A 17,760-nucleotide genomic window follows, 5' to 3' on the forward strand; every position below is an offset into this window, starting at 1 on the left:
CTAGTTTTTTGTCATCTGCCCAGTTAATGTTCTACAACATGTCATGTGGATTATTTCATTGAATTTGACAAGCATCAGTTGTGCTTCTATGCTCTTTACAAATGGGATGATTTCCAGCTGACACTAAAAAACTGTGATAAACCTTTTGTTTTACTGTCACAGAATGTAATTTGATTTTTAGAGCTGGACAGGCAGACCTCAGAATACAAATAAATGATAAATAATAAAATACAGCATGATTTGAAAGTAGGCTGGATAGCGGTGTTATGGTTAGCACTCTCACCTCACGGTGAGAAAACTCTGGGCCAAATCCCAATTGTTTTCTTTTATTTGTGGGGGTTTTATGGTTTTTTTTGTTTGTTTGTTTTTTTCTATGTATCATAGGTTAAATGGTTACTCTGAATTGTCATTATGGTTGTGTCCGAATCCCCCCCCGCCCCAACCCCTAAATAGTGCGCTGGATTTTAAAGGTAATTCAGACACCATGCTCACTACTTTCGTTTTTCTGAACAGTGCATTTGACATCACCAAATTCACAAAGTGAAAATCGAATAAAAACGAACATTTCACTGCATTTATTTATAACTCCACTGTGTTCTGATAGTGAAAATGTGGATGGTTTATTCAAATATTGCATTTAAACACATTTTTTTGTTTGAAATTGTTAGGCCGCAATGCAATCCACTAATCTAGTGAGCATCGATTTACGCTAGTTTTTTGCAAAGGCTTCTGGGAAATTTCTAGTGCAATCGATTTGGAATTAGTCAATTCGGTCAGCACTAGAAAATGGTGGATGCACTATATAGTGATTAGGGGGGATTCGGACACAACCTAAGTGTGAATGAGTGTGAGTGTGGTTGTGTGGCCCCTCAACACACTGACAACCTGTCCTGGGTGTATCCCACTGTTACCCAACAGTAACGGGATAGGCTCCAGCAACCCCATGACCCTGAAGGGATTAAGCAGGTTAAGAGAAAGGATGGATAGATGATACGAAATCCTAAATTCACAATGTTTTTACACAGGATAAAAAGCCAAGGAACGGAGGGTTTTTTTTTTTTTTTTTTTTTTTTGACTAGGTTAATAATGTTCAACAATGTTTGTGTTTTTCCTTTAACAGAAAATTTACAGCATTTTTTTGTTTTGATTAGTGAAGTGTCCAATTTTGATCAGCAGTGTTGCTAAGTAATGCAGTAAGCATGCAGTGATGGACATAGTAAGGACAGACATTTTTATAAAAACCCATACAGAAGGTGTGCATGTAAGAAGGAGATAAGAGAAGATGCAGAGAAGAAGGCAAAAGGGAGACGGGTGGCAGCTTTGAAATCAAAGAAAAAGGGTGAGAGATACAGAATTGGTCTCAACGGTCAATGGAACGAGTGGCGTCTCATCCCACTCCACTGCGAGCCACATCAAATTGAATCAGATTGAACATCCATCCCCACGTGCTCACTGTAAATCACATCAAGGCTCCTGCTGAGCAGCTATGATGGTGTGGATCATTACATGTGTGTCTGCAGCACACTGATTCCTCATGCTGCTCGCTGTCTAACCAGTTTCAGCTCCAGTGTTAAATCTTTCAGTCTTTCAATCTTATTTTATCCCCTTCAGCCCTCCTTCTCTCCCCCTCCTCCTCTGCGTCTGGCTCTGTCTTTAAGCTGCCACAAAACCTCCACTTAGTGCCTCTCAACCACCTGATCTGTCAAACCAAGCAGCCTGGAAGGAGGGATGCATGCAGTGAAAACAATTTGAGATATGCACACATAACGCAAATATGCTTGTAGATTCACTGAACCATAATAATAAAAGCATATTTGATTTATCTTACTGGATGTATCCTTTGCTTTGTGTAAAATCAAATAACTTTAGCAGAAGAGTGTATGAAGTGAGCAGCAACCCCAATTTGTATTAGAATGTGTGAGGATGAGAATGGAACAAGTTTCTATTTGTATGTATGTTTTGGCTTTTTTCATGTCATTTTAAGTTTCTTTATGTTAGGTTCAGAAGATGGGGAGAGTTGAGGACATTCTGTGTAATTTATAATTTTATTTTTCATTGCTTTAAGTATGGAAAGCACTTTCCAAAGCATTACTGCAGTATGAGAAGTACTTTTTAAATCAAGTTTGATCTGATTTAGTTTGAGGTGTGAACAATGCTTGTTGGGTGTTCCTATATTGCTGAAACTGTACAAGAAAATGATGAGTATAAAAGATTAAGTGAAAAAAATGAACAGTGTATTTAAATGCAGGCTGTACTGGTGCTCTGCTGGTCATTCTCTCAACTTTTGCATGAACAAACATCATCTAAAAGCCTAGGTCCTGAACACTGCATCCTTTGGAACTTGCCCGTTTATGGAAAAAAACTAATGAAGTGAAACCATTTTTTTTTTCTGGATATTGTTGGTATAATTTCAACAAGAATATTAGTTAAGTCCACACATTCACATCTGCAGGCTTTACACTGCCAAGTCCTGTCAATTGTAATTTCCCAGCCAGTTAAATCCACCTTTACTCACAATCATCCTCATTCCTCTTGGCCAATAGGATCGTGTCAATCTTTCACAGCCAATCTCTGCTCTTCTTTACATATCTTTAAACTTTTCAACCAATCCTTAAAGACCCACTCCAATGAAAATAGTCTTTTTTGTGTTTTTAATTAGCATATTTCTCATTACAGAGGACCTATATAAAGTAATGTATGATTAAAACTGCATTGCTCTGAGTCAATAGTCCCACCCAAAATTACTGCCGCTGAGCATAAAATATGTCTTAAAAAACAATGAACGCTTTCCTATTTTGGTTAAAAACGTTATAATTAAAAGATCATAAGGAACGATTTCACGACAAAAAAATATATAGTTGCAGTGGGACCTTAAAGTCTCATTTAAAATGAAAATAAACCACTAGAGACCAGCGAAATAAAGTTACTGAGAATCAAAGCCCCTTTTTATCATTCACATTTACAGGACTCATGTGATCTATTTTATTGACAGTATAGGGAATAAGATCTGTAAAAGTGATTGAATTGGTTTCCTACAAAGACTTTTACCAGATGGTCCTCACAAAAGAAGTTGGAGCGCCATAGTCTATTTTATTTTATTAGAAACCCAAAAGGTGTTAATATGAATGAAAAAGTGTTAAGTCAGTCAATGTAAATATCCACACAATCACATAGCTCATTTTTATGTATTTTACAGAAAACTTTACTATTGTGGCAAAGATCAAGCAGAGTGCCGTTTATAAATGCAGTCCAAGGAGACTGAATTTATGCGACAGAGTTCACACTCAGAGCTGTTTTTCACACCACAGCACCACGTTCAAGGGAACTGTCTTTTTGCATTCTAGTGTGAGCTGCAGATCAACTGCAGTGTCCTTTTAGAGCACCAGATTAACATACTTTTTGTGGCTTTCATACTAATTGTGGTTACCGCAACACAAGCCTTTTGACATATAGAAAGATTGATATGGAAAAACAATTAATATATAAGCGATGTCATTGGAGAGCGAGGTTTCTCCGTATAAAAATCTGTTGAAACATTCTGATAAATAATGCATTCTAAAGGGCACTGATCAAATAATGTCAATGTGCTGCTAGTTTTACTCAAATACATTGAGGAACCATCCGATTTGTTTGGCCTTGTCAAATCGCAGCACTGTGTGTCTTTAAAGTACAGTTTGGCATGAGGCTGCTACCTAAAAAGAAACTCCTCATATGAATTAGAGGGACGTAGGTCAGAAAATGTCACATTTTACTTCAGAAAAATAATATTTTATTCATGACACTTAATTTAGACAGCATATATTAGCATTATAATGTTCAGATTTATATAAATTAATTTTGGAACATTTATTAACCATTTTATTAACTGCCTTATTATTTTAAATAATTTAACAGCATCTAAAGACGTATTAAGAAATTGTGTAAGCTAGTTCTTACAGCTGCAAAGAAATAATTACTTTTCTTTTTCAGTACAGTGTCAGATGATTCAAAATAGGGTTTTTACCATATTTATTTCTTAAATTATCACATCTAAAATTACAGTTAGACATGTCTTTCTATATGTTTTTTGACAGTATTCTCATTAGCATTAAAGAGTACAAGAAAAAGCAGTAAAGAGGTATGGCGTATACAGACTGACGATCTTGCTGAATGTCACTCTTGCTTTGACATAGGATAAAAACAGAGGAGAATGATGGAGGAACAAAAATGAGTGTGAAGTGTTGTCAAGGTGATATTTCTCATCTGTAACCTTTCTCTCTCATTATCTGTGAAGCTTTAACAATGGTGGAAGAGACGGTGCAGCGTTTGACAAGCCTCTGGCTGCATGAAGCAGGGTAGGAGTGCCCTTGTAGGAGCCATTTCACTGTCAACCTCATTCACTTAACACGGGCACGAGAACAATCAAAAGGCGCTCTTTAATGGTGGATGAAGGAAAACGCTGATGAGCCTTTTAGAGCAAAAGAAAAACAACGATTAAAAAATGTTTACAAATTCAAGAATAAGAACTACTGTTTAAAAATGCACATATTCAGTAGCTTTAGACAGGAGAACAAGCTGCATTAAGAACCAGGAGGTCAGGCCGAGTTGGATTTATGGCATAGATGTACATCAGCCTTGACAAGCAAACAGGATATGTATTAATGGTTATAGGCAAGGCAAGGCAAGTTTATTTGTAAAGCACATTTCATGTACAGAGACAATTCAAAGTGCTTTACATAAATGGTTATACTGTAAATGATAAAGAAAAATAAAAATACTTTTCAATATATTTTGCTCTTAAAAAACAAACAGTTTTTTGCAATTATCAGAACTATTTTAAAAATGTGCATTCTTAACATACATGTAAAACTGCACAGTGGAAGAAGGAAAATGGGAGCAAGTCAAAACTGCAAAACATGAATGTTGAGATGCTTTTCAAGCTGAAATGTGTATGTATAAAAGCAAATTTGTATTTTTATTTCTAAGAGTAGATTTGATGGCATTTACATGTGTATGTATATAAATAGATATATGTATGTGTGTACACATGTGTATGTATTACGGCTGTAACGAGTATCTGGGTGCTCGGGTATTTGCGATCTGCTCCCAAAAATTCGAGTACGGATATTTGGGACGTCCAAGATTGCTAATTTGCGATCTTTACTAAATGTTTTAAATTGTAGTAAAATATGATCAAAATATTATCTGGGGACGATGTATTTTTGCTCTAAAATGCAAACTAATGTAGGATTTCAAGTTTACGAACTAAAACAAAGAGACGCAGTACTGCCACCAGAAGTAAACACATCTTCTAAACAACTCTTCAACATTTGACGCAATTAATAAAACTCCATCTTATTCTGAAGAAACACAGCCTTGCGCTGCTGAAAGGGCATGTACCGGTAATCAATGTGAATCAGCTGATTCTGCTGCGAAAAAAAAAAAAAACTTTTTTCATGCGGGCTCTCCACCAATATGTAATGCTTAGAACGTCAAATATTGAAGAACTTTGAGAATAGAAAACTGTGGAGAACATTTTCAGGTTTTGCTCCTAAATGATCAAAAACAGCAGTGATTTTATCTTTTTTATGTTGGTTATTGTTGAACCAGAATATTGACCAAAAAATGTGAAATGAAAAACATTTTCAAACTTTTTAAAAATATTCATTACTTCTTCTTTGTATTAAATCTAATGAATTAGCTCCAACATAACTTATTGTATTGTGCTGTTTATGACTGTTTTGATTAAAGTAATCCAGGATAAAAGCTGTGCTGATTGTCCAAAGTAGCAATAAAAAATTGGTCTTTGTTTATCTGTTGTAAATAAAATTAGGGAACGTAATACAAATACATATGTATGAAGATTCAAACGCATGTTCAGGGAGACACAAAGCCCCTTTAGACCCATGAAAAAGTACATTGTGTTGTCACACATTTCTCATTTTTCGCCAAGCAAACAGGACTCCTTAGGGTTTAAACTCATTTTCAAGTCTCTTGTTCACTTTATATTTTTACATATTTGTTCAAAATCCTATTATGAGGTCTTCATGATATGAATAGCGCCTGGAAATTGGAAAGTATTGTCAGGTCTAGGTTGGACACAGAAGTAATCTTCAAAATCCAATTCCCTAAAGCTCAAAAACAGCGGTGGCGTTTTTTTTCGATAAAGCTTTTGGGAAAACATGATCCAAACGGACAAAAGGTATTGAAACCGGAAAATAAATATTCAAGCACACAACAACACATACCAAAAGGTTTTTTCCTCTGTAACCAACCTGTTGGGTTCAAGTCATGCAGTGAAGACTGCCTGCCGCAGAAGGCATGCTCTGGTGAATGGGTGTGACAAGTATCCACATCCAAACCTAAAGGCGAAAACCCATTCAGATCACAGAAGTGCTCTGATCCAGTCCCAACACTCTGGCTCTGCATCACCTGAGGGGATATGGAAACAGATGGAAGGACGGAGGAGAAGGAGGAGTGGAAGGAAGACTGGTGAGATGAAAAATTAAGACAGTCAGAAAGCAGGTCATGTTAGGATGGTATAAACATACAAAAACAAATGTGCAAATGCTTCACAATAAAAGACAGCAGGAGGGCAGAACAAGGAAAAGAGGAAATAGATAATGCAGGGAAGTGATCAGGGCGTGTAAGAACACGAGTAATATAGGGATTTCATAAACAGAATGTGGAAGTGGATTAAATTCTAGCAGAAAAATAGATAGGTGGCAGAAATGTTTACCATATTTTTTTTTTCATTTAAATGAAAAAGAATGAATGTTTAATACACTACATTGTATCAAATATGCATTTTTCAATGTCTGTGTGTAAACGCATGCTGAAAAAACTGTGTCTGTGACAGGAGATTGTTCCCCTTTGCCTATGTTTTCTTTGTTCCACTTCATTAATTGATTTATAATTAACCCTTGGAGCGACTAAGAGCCCATTACAATGGTGTGTTGTGCAAGTTATTCCTCCCATGCAAGTGTCATTCAGTGAGACAGGAGTGAAGTGAAAAAAAAACAGTTTAGTTTAGATTTAATGCATAAACTTGTGGATGGAGCAGATAAGCCTGGAGAATATGGGAGAGAACAACATTTGGGAATAGAGCTGCTCCAAAGGAGGAAGGCGTAGGAATGGATAGAGACAAGAGAAAGACGAGGCAAAAAATAAAGAAAGCAATGGCAAGAGACCAAAGACAATGACGCTATGCTACAAGGGGAAAAGTGTCTTTGTTAAGACCAACGGATTTGCATTTGATGGCTGATGAATTAGTTAACAACTGCCTGACAATGCAAAGCAGAAGGTACAAAGAGGAAGAGATAAAGATCGATGTAAAGAATGAAGAAGATCAAAAGGGCTTCAACCATCTTTAATATCATGACTATCATTTTGTTCCAGCTTTTTTGATATAATCCTCCCCACTCTTTCATGTTTTCATTCCTCTGTCATACTACATAGGATTTACTAGATTAAAGGTCTAATAAGTCATTTGACGCCATTCAGAGAGCTCAGTTTTAATCCACTCCTTCTTTTGTGGCTTTCAAGACCAACTCAGATGAAATTGTGTTTTTAGCATGTTCTTGTGGCATTTTCGTATTATGGAGGACATGTATAAAAAAATAAGCTTAAAAATGCATTTCTGAGTATTTCTTTACACAAATCTTTGTGAATCAGGAGCAGATGTGAAAATGTCATTGGAAGAAGCTTGTGACTGTGATGTATAAGTTACTACGGCGAGTCACAAGTTTCTTGCTCCACTCTATTCTGGTGCTACCACTTACGGACAAAATCTTATTTTTTCTTGTCTGAGTTCGCATCTGGCTCAAAACTGTACAACTGGATTGCTCCAATATTGTTCAGCATTTTTGTTACACCTGTGATGTTAGGTTGGGGATGTAAGGTGCCTGTAAGCTAATGGAGGAGCATGTAAACAGATGAATTATGGGAAGGGGGTAGGCTTACTCTATACAGTTCCACCCACAACTCATGTCTGATGTCTTATGGTACCTTCACAATGAACGTGATTCCTGCAACAAATTTGGTGCATGTTCACTGCTCAGTCCCTGCCTAAGCTTGACGCCGCAGCCACATGGGGGAGGAGCTACCAACTAATGTTTTTAGCATGATGGCTACATGGATCGGAGTCTGTGGATATCCCACTTATAATGTATGGAAGACACAAATGATGTTGGGAAATCAGGCTTATTTATTGTGAAGAGATCTACAAAAAAATTGGTTACACGTCTACTTGTCTGGGTTAATGACATCTTTCTGAGATTCTGGGAGCTAATTCTGTTCACTCCTGCTCCGGGGGTTGAGTTTTCTATGACAGCCACTCCACTGTGTGTCTGTGTCTCTGTGACTGAGTTTGACTGCTCAATGTCTCACATTAACCCAAAACGGGAAAAATAAAATATAGGGACCTTTTTTTTTTTTACTGTCTCAATGAAAATAAGAAAAATATCACAAAGTTCAGGAGGCCCGAGTCGGCAGTCCCCGCACGCCGCAGCGGCTCTCTGTCTGCCAGCATATCGAGTGAGCGAGCTCCGCTAACTATTGGGAGGCTGGCTCCCCCATTGCTCAAATTGCGCTGCTGGACTTCAGATCGCCTCAATTTGCATCTGTGTCTTCACATTGAAACTGTCCGCCTTTACCGCGTGAATTCTGTGCGGTGTGAATGTATATAAATAGAAAATGCTAGTCTTTTGGGTTTTTTTCTATCATTAAAAAGATATTGGGAATGCTTTTAAAATGGATCAAAAAATATTAGAGAGGGACTTTAACATCATAGCTATAAATATATCTGATAAATTATGTAAAATCCTCATTGACATAAATATTATCCAGCAGATTATAGAAGCAGCTAAAAACAAAACTTTTATGAAATGAAGGGAAGACTTTTTTGAGGTGATTTAAAAAAAATGAAAAAAAGGGTTAAGTCATACGCTTTGAGCAAAATAGTGCTTTTCTTACTATTTAAATTCATTTACCTTTGCTTTTGAAAGGAATATTTTATTTTAGACCAACAGGTGGCAAGGCTATAGCACTTTGAATCCATGATGTTCAGTGAAAACGAGAAGGCTGTTCCTCCAACAACAACAAGTGCAGTCCATCAAAAGGTCTAATATTTCAAAAATCAAAAATATAACAGTATGTTACCATGAGTAGTTCTGGCTGTCGTTCGGGCTTATCCGAAAGCAGATACTTCTCTTTTTCAGGCTCTGCAGGAATAAAGGAGTCTTCTTGAAAACAACTTGCAGAGCTCTGCTTTCCTTTCAGTCTCTTTGTTGTTAAATGTCCTTGGATCTGTGTTTCCTCGCCTGAGGAGTCTTCTTCAAATAAAGCCAGACTCAGGCTATCACTGGACATTTCATCTCCACTGTCTTTGTAAGACACAAACACAGAAAAACACGCACAAGCGTAAAAAAACAACAACATTGAGTTGTGATTTATTCCGGCCAAAACCTTTTTCTTAACATATTGATGTACTATCATCATAATAGTATTTATGTGGTTCAAACCATGTTGAACTGTCAGAATGACCAGCAAGAAACACAGAGTGTCCTTATTTTTCCCCATTTGAACCAATAAAGCAATAGTTTGCTGTAGTGTCATTTAAGTGTCTTAAGTTCTCTTAACAGATGAAACTTTGAGGTGACAAGTTAAAAAATAAAACAATTAAATAAAGACAAACAACATGGATAAGGCAAGAGAAGATTAAGTAAAGTTGGGAAAATTTATTTTTTAAATCCGTTTCATATATATATTTTTATCTCAAGTCCAAATTTGTTGCAAAAACCCATCCACCATCCAGATTTCTAAGAATTTCTAACATTCAAAAGGCAGTTAAAGGTAAATATGCTCCAAGCTTTGGTTAATTGCTAGCACATTTTTCCACAGTATAATAACTGTCTCATCACTGCTTACTTAAAATTATTTCTAACACTTATTAACCTGGCTAGTAGGACCCTAATCCGCATGTGTAGGGCTAGCAAATTTTCATCTACACCCCATCCGTGAATATAATTAGACAGGCATTCCACTTTGACAGTTTATAGATCTGTGGCCTGAGAGCGGAGAAGAAGTGTTCTATTTCAAAATCACAGTTTTTAAATGATAATTATCGAGCGGTCATCGTTTTTTTTTTTTTTTTTTAAGTTTACAAAGAAAGAAATATGAACGTTCTTTGATACCAGGGTTTTGTTCAATGTTTTATTTATTTATTTGATTAGCTCTCTGGATGTAAATAAAAGAAATGCTTGTTTTTAATTGGTTTATGTATTTTAAATGCATCAAAGATATTTTATGAAGAGTAAATATTAATAACTCTGGTTAGTATTTCATGACAAACATTTTAAATTAGATTTTAAATAATGATTTTGTTGACATATAAACAGAATAAAGGCACATGGACATTGACTAACACAGACATCAGCTTACCTGCTGACAGTTCCAAGTCTTCCTCCATTTTGACAGTGTTGATTTTTGAGAGATGTGATACGATGCACTCTGTATTCTGTTTTGACTGATTTGTTTTTAAGGCACAAGAAATGTGGGTAGATGATGTAAAAACAGGAGACTCTTCACATCTAGTGATGGACCTACTGAGGAGTTTTATGGGGAACTGACATGGTACAGGATCACTCAGTGATAGAACTGGTTCTGGGGTAGTGAGAGTTGGGTGTACTCTGGTAGGCATGAAGGACCCAAGTGTGAATTGATCTTCCAAAAGTTGATTTCCTGGTCCCCCGTTTGGGGACGTAAGGTTGTCTCTTGCTGCTTCCAAAAGCTTTGCAGTAGCGGCTGCTTCTTGGAAGAAGGAAGACTCAGATTTTGTCTGTTGGGGTGGGAAATTGATGTTGGGCAACAAGGTAGACTCGGTGGATCTTGGTGGTGAGATTGTGAAAGTAGATCTTAGGGGAAAAGGTCCTGGTGTCAGAGGTGGAAGATGTTCTTCTGAGATGTGTGACCTGCTGTACTTAGGAGCTGGAAGAAACAAAAATTATGGAGGGATTTTTGTGCCTCCATATCGCAAATAAGAGTCACAGTTTTGAGACCAAAATTTCCTGAATTGCAAACCGAATGTAAAGTTTGAAGAATAAAACTTAATAATTTGCTAATTAGAATATTAAATGTAAATAAAAATATTATTAAAAATGTATAATGCAAAATCAAAGATAGGAAGGAAGCGAGATGAGAGACAACACATCTGAAAACATTTGAGCTGAAAACACAAAAATATTTTTTGAAAGCAAAAAAAAAAAGTTTTTGATAGCAAATATTTATATTTATTCTTAAAACATTGTATTGTTTTTGCAATTTAGTAAATTCGGATCCCAAAATTGTGACTCTTGTTTGCAATATGGTGGCACAAAAATCACCCCAACACACAGTGTGATATAGGCCCCAGCAACCCCTGTGACCCTATACGGAATAAAGTGAGGATGGATGGATGGATGGATGGATGAAAAGTGGAATTATGTAAGGATTAATCAGGAACCAAAGGCCACAAGCTGTGAGTGGGATGATTGCAGGAACGTTAACAGTTACCTTTGGAGCTTTTGAGAACAGTAGGAGAGCAAACGGAGTGAGTGGGTTTTTAACAGATCCTTTGATTGATTCACTTAAAATAATGTGTCTCAGGAGTGTGGGCTTCTGTTGGACTTTACCGGAGCTCATTAGAGTCATTCAGCTTCTCATCTGATCTTATCTCATCTTAAATCCTGTTCTCATATGACAGAAATGATCAAATCAATATTTCTCAACAGGTGTATTTGTACTCAAACCCAAAAGCTCTTATTACTTAAAGATAAATCTCTAAGAAAATTGTTTTCTGTACTTAATAAAAAATACTGATGATGCACTTCTTACCCGTATCCTGCATTTGTGAAGGCTTCAGGTTCCTTCCTGCTTTCTGTTGTGTTGGTGTGACGGACTGTTTGGGTGGCTGTTTTGCAAAGGAAGAAGAGTGTTTGGCTCTGGAGGAACCTGACTGAGCAGTTCTGGAATCCAAACTTTTCTCTGTCTCAGAGATCTGATGAACCAGTGAAACCCTGTTGAGAAAAGCATATAACTCAGTTGTCTACGCTCAGCCTCTGTGCAACTAACACAGAAGTGCCCCCTACAAAAGTCTATTCTCTTATTAAAACCAATGAAAAAAATGGAAAAGTAGGGTAAGCATTTTCTCAGCAGAAAATTGCATTCATGTTTTGGTAAGACTCAATCAAACAATCAAAATGTATTGACAGATTTTAAATCCTTGCTATTTTATTTATTACTTGCATTCTATTCTCGGTCTTCTGCTCTTGAGCATGTTCTCCAGTCGTGTCTATGCTTGTCTGGAAAAATAATAAAATAGAGATTGTCAGCAAACAAGTCAGCAAAATTAACACAATGCTGGAGGGAAAAAAATCACTTAAGCTTTGACAACATGTGCAAGTTTACATGTGTTACCCCTCCCTGCTGGCATTGTCTATGTTTGTAATAGAAGTTTAAGTAAAATCCTTTCATATAAAACACATTCAAATTTTCACCTCATCCAAGACTTGTATGACAAAGCACGGTTCAGGTGCAACAATCTGCGGCTTTGTCCCGCTGCTGCTGTCAGGGGGAGCAAACAGTGATGCATAATAGAGATGAAGATCCTCTTCCTCTGCTGTGAATGAGATCGCATAAATGAAACCGGTATCAGTTTAAAAGAGGGCAACGTGACATAAAAGTAATTGAATTCTTTTCAAGATTATCCCCATAAGCTTATTAAATTCATTTTTAAAGTCAATTATTGAAGAACACATGAAACTGAATGACTATTTAAATACAGAAGAGGAGAGACATTTTGAAAAGTGCAGAAGCAGCAATCATGGATTGTAAGCTTTTATAGTAGGAAACAGAAATGAGGGACTGAGTTCAGAAAATAATTCAATATAACCCAAAAAAAAAAAGTTTTCCTCACATACGCTTGTATTCTGAAAATAAATGCTATTGAAAATGTCTAAATATTTGGTCTTTTATTAACAATTAACCACATTCTTTTACTGAGGCATTTGATTGGTCAGTTTATAACTTGAATAACTTGCAATGAAGAAAAAATATATTTAAAAAAATAATATGTTAAGAAAAATATATCAGATCATGAACGGTTATTCTGACTAAGTAATAACTGTTTACTTCTCTAAAGAAGTCTAAGGTTATTTTGGTTTCTTGGAGCCTGTGGGTACTTCCTGTATGGAACATGAGGGAGGAGGGGTCAAGCCCACAGCAGCCATACGGGTCAACCCCTATACCTCTGAAAAAGCTTAAAACACATCAGGAGTTTCAGGGTATCTAAATTGAGTTAAAATAAGAACCCCAAACGCAAACATCCACTGTAGAAGACATCAATGAATAGATATTAACAGTATTTTACTTTACTGAGAGTAAGAAAGATCAACATGGTGGGAACAAATTCAAGGCAAGAACCTGCAGATTGCAACAGTCAGGATGAGTTTGTCTAGTGATGAGAGTCAGTTATCAGTTCCTAGGTCAAGAGGTTTTGAAGGAGAAAACTAATCCAGGTCCACCCATCCCTTTTGCAGCCCCAGCTATGGGAGCAAAAAATAAATAAAAAAAAAACAAGAACACACTACTGACTGATGAGTCCCAGATAGCAAAGCTGGAGAGTGCAGCCTGAACTTCATACTCCTTTTGAATGCCCCATACCTAACCCTGTCAGGCTTTAGCCACCTCTAACAGCTTTCTGCCCACACAATCACAGCAAGTGATTACCCGTCACATTGCCACGGACGGATGTGCAAGCACTGATATGTCTGACCCACTGAGAGAACAAGATTCTGCAGTTTTATGTTTGTCTATCTGAGAACGCTGTGTTTGGAAATGTGTACTTCTGCAGGTTTCTGCTCCATGTTTGTTTTCCTGAAGTGCCTGGACTGTGAGTTCTAGGAAACTTACAGAGAAGAGAGTTAAGTTCTCAAGTAAAAAAATACAAACATGAAGATATAAATAATTGTTTCATGTGTGTTATACCTGTGAAGGTGCATGCAGCGACTTCCTGTGTATCTTCTTCAGGTAGATATTTTAAATCAGCTCCAACATTTGGTGACAGACTTTGATTTTCAATTGGTGTCCTGCAAATACAAAAAACATATTTGTAAGTAAATCATATTCAATTTTAAAATTCATGCTCTTTAAAAAAATTAACAATTTCAAGTCCCACTCCAACTATACATTTTTACAGTTTTTGTTTGCTCCTAAGCTAGAAATACTCAAAAACACAGTTTTAGTATTACATTATTTGAGATATGTCCTCCATCAAGAGAAAAATGCTACAAGAACATGTTAAAAACACAAAAAACACCATTTTCATTGGAGTGGGTCTCTAAGGAAAAGAAAACTTTTCAAATAAATCTTTTTCTATGGACATTTTCCACTAGGTCAACTCAATCACCTGTTTTAATGAGTTAAAATTTCCTGCAACAAGTCACAGTCTGTGGTGTTTTAACCTTTGCTGTAACCATTCCAGGATTTTCTTGTACTTTTAACACAAACAGTTTCTGACTGCTGCATCAATCAAATGTACGCCTGTAGAGGCCTGCCTCGCCTTTTCACAGAAGTCTATCAATCCTTTACCTCGGTCAATGCTGCATTACTTCTGGTCCTCCCAAGAATGACAAGCGGACGGTTCAACAAAGCTCAAAAGTCCCTTTTTGCAAGTCCAAGTCAAGTCTCGATGCTCAAAACGTATAGTTAAAACCAATTTTAAAGAACTTCTTAGAACAGAATGAAAGGCACTTAGTGTTCATTACAGAAGCAAAAGCATTGTAAAGAAACTTTTTTTTAGACCTGACAGTGATGTCCTGGAGCTAAAAAAAATGTGAGAAAACAAATTAATACTGTTTACATCACATGTGTCAAAGCTAAGGTCCAGAGGCCAGATCCAGCCCTCCAGGTAATTTTATCTTGCGCTGATTTCTAACTTGTACAATTTTGAAAAACTATATTTTTATGGAGGGTCAAATATTGAAAGTTATTTATGGTTTAAGTTGATTTATTCTGGACTAATATTCCAGCGTTATTATTGTTCATAAATAAGCTAAAGTTACGGTTATAAAGTTTTAAAAATTGACATTCTGCTATCTTTGTGTAATGTTTTAGGGTTTTTTTTTTCCCAGTTTTTTCAGGCTATTTTAGAGTTTAGCTAATATTTCAGCTACATGCGAGCCGTTTTGGCTAACCTAGTTTTTTATTTTTTATTTTTTTTGTCTAATTTGGCACTTAGCTAATATTTTAGCGAGCTATCACCTTCAGCATCTTCAGCTATCAGCACTAGCATTTTCAGCGGCCAAATTCAGCTTACAGCATTCATACTAGCATTATCGCAGGTAATGCTAGTGTGAATGCTGTATATGTCTAGCTCATAGTTATGCTAAAAAGTTACAGTTTTAAAGTTTTAAAAATGTAGTTTTAAAGTGTTCAATAAATGTTTATCCTGTTTGGCCCGCGACTTAAGGTGTGTTTTGGATTTTGGCCCCTTGTGCGATTGAGTTTGACACCCCTGATTTACAGGATTCAAACCTTTACCTATGAGGTTTAATTGTGACTTAAGTTCAACTCTCAAGTCCAAGTTCTCATCGGTGGCCCAAGTCACCTGTCCAAACTGCTCAGCAAGTCCTAAACATCTGGCTAATACTGACTGAGTCTGTAAGTGACTCCCTACAACCTTCCGGCAACCCACAGATCAGATTGGGTGATAAAGTTTGCGACTCCAATATCTGAACACTCCTGGCAAATTCTTGAAACATCCCTTCTTCCACATTCTCCACTCCTTTTCCAATTATTATTGAAGCTTGTTAAAATTCAGCCTTTCGTTTTTCCTTCCTGCCAGCCAACAAGTCTCTCTGTTTCCCCATTAAGCTCTGCCACCATCACTGCTGCGGGCTTATTGCACTCCAGATTAGCTCTCTGCTCTATTCCACAGTTAAAGGCAGCTCCATCTGGGGACTGGAGCATTCCTGCTTAGGGAGTGAGAGGGCCTAATTTTGCACTTTGCTCCCTGTTCCACCGACGTGCTCTCCAGTGAACAACTCTGCCCAAAAGGAGGTGCTTAAATAAAGGTTGTAATAATGGAACCTGCTGAAGCCAAACCTCCAGGCAGAGTACTACACAATAAGTGCAAAGAAATTGCTTTTACACTAGTGACTTATGTAGGATAACTATGAAAAAGCAGCAGAGGAATCTTTAGTGGTAACAGCGACGTGAGCAGGTATTGTATTTGTCACCTTGTTAGGACCATTTTTTTCATCATCATCACCATATTAAGAGCCAGCAGTCCTTTTGAATCACAAAAGTTTTATTTAGATTAACAAGTTCTGGCTCTTTTATTTTAGCGTAAAGTCAAGAAAAAAAACATTATACTTTACCGCGCTTTAGAATAGTCATTAATAACTTGGTCAATATCTGATGGTGATCTCTTAAACTGGCTTAAAAGGTTTTCATGTGCATCTTAAGAAAAAAATAACCCAAATTACAAAAAAAAAGATAAGAAAATAAGGTGAAGGCAAATGTAATGATTCATTTTAACAACATTTCAATTAATGTCATAATTTGTGGTTGCCAATACAATTCATAGTGGATATTGGTTAGTTTTGAATGATACAATTAAATCCACTGACCTAAAATCGATATAGGATGTCTTTTGCCAAAAATTCAACTACTGTGACTCTGAGATCAATTCTGAATAGTAACGGTGAAATCTTCCAGATTCCTTGTATTTGTTGTATGATAATCAAATGTAAATGAAATATGTGTAAAAACAAACAAGAAAACTAGAATTAATGAAAAATTAATAAACATTTTAGTTTTTATAAAGTTAATCCCACTGTTGTCTTTACACATCAAAATAATACAAATGGAACATTATTAGAACATTCTACCACACTGTATGATCACATGACTGTAAACTTCAGTGTTTTCACACACTGAAATGTAATGATCGTTTGATCTTTTTTTTTCTGTAATCACGTGTGTTGTCCACTGTAATGACACTTTACGTAGTAGTAACATTAACTTACCGTTCCTCAATCCAATAGTATTTTTCAATATCAATTATAATCAATTTATTTAATTTTGAAGCAATTTTGCATTGATATAGGTCAATTTGATTAACAAATTGCCTCAGACAGATCAATCTAGTTGGATTGTAGGAATATAAATCGAGTAGATTGATCAATTGTTATGCACCTACAAATTAGTATAACATTTACAATGCATCCTATTGTTTTAAATAGAAAACTGGTTTGACTAAAGAACATTGTGGTTTGTGAAAATGTTACCATAGCATAAAACAAAGTGTTTAAATTACTTCCCTTTTTTTCAAGCAACAAGGGTAGTTTCTAAGTTGACCAAATTATTAAGATGACAGTGATCAGTCACCTGACTGAAGAAAATATATATATATATTTCAACAACCAGACACTCTATTCTCAATGAGGTGAACTATGTTGATCCGTGGACAAAATTTGAAAGGTTAAATTTCTCCAAAATACAGCATTTAAGTGTCCCAGTAAGACATGGTCACTTAGGTTTAATGTGTTTGAGAAATGCCTGAAAAGAGTATGCATAAAATAGTTAAATAAGTACTGAGAAATAAACTGAGACTTTGTCTGTATGCTAGGCAGAAAATCCACTCAACATTTCAGCAATATTTATACTTCATGGACTGGTCCAAGAACATGTAACAAAAAGCGTTGACAAAAACCGATCAAGGTAACAAACATAAACAGCAGA

The 17,760-nt window shown here is 36.2% G+C and overlaps 1 protein-coding gene across 7 annotated transcripts in view; it reads right to left on the reverse strand.

The window, feature by feature from the left end:
- The window catches only part of zbbx (zinc finger, B-box domain containing), a 45,753-nt gene that overhangs the window by 3,082 nt on the left and 24,911 nt on the right, over positions 1–17,760 (reverse strand). For 2 of the 7 annotated variants that reach the window (XM_024277801.2, XM_024277800.2), the window contains exons 8-14: positions 14,002–14,102; positions 12,513–12,634; positions 12,262–12,317; positions 11,851–12,032; positions 10,420–10,965; positions 9,139–9,362; positions 6,255–6,468 (exon numbers count right to left, since the gene is read on the reverse strand). In XM_024277801.2, the coding sequence (XP_024133569.1) occupies positions 6,255–6,468; positions 9,139–9,362; positions 10,420–10,965; positions 11,851–12,032; positions 12,262–12,317; positions 12,513–12,634; positions 14,002–14,102 (1,445 nt within the window). The remainder of the gene's footprint in view (positions 1–6,254; positions 6,469–9,138; positions 9,363–10,419; positions 10,966–11,850; positions 12,033–12,261; positions 12,318–12,512; positions 12,635–14,001; positions 14,103–17,760) is intronic. The other 5 variants (XM_024277804.2, XM_024277803.2, XM_024277802.2 and 2 more) reach the window with 5 other exon arrangements.

This window comes from Oryzias melastigma, linkage group LG13 (assembly GCF_002922805.2).
Source record: "Oryzias melastigma strain HK-1 linkage group LG13, ASM292280v2, whole genome shotgun sequence".
NCBI classification, from domain to species: Eukaryota; Metazoa; Chordata; class Actinopteri; order Beloniformes; family Adrianichthyidae; genus Oryzias; species Oryzias melastigma.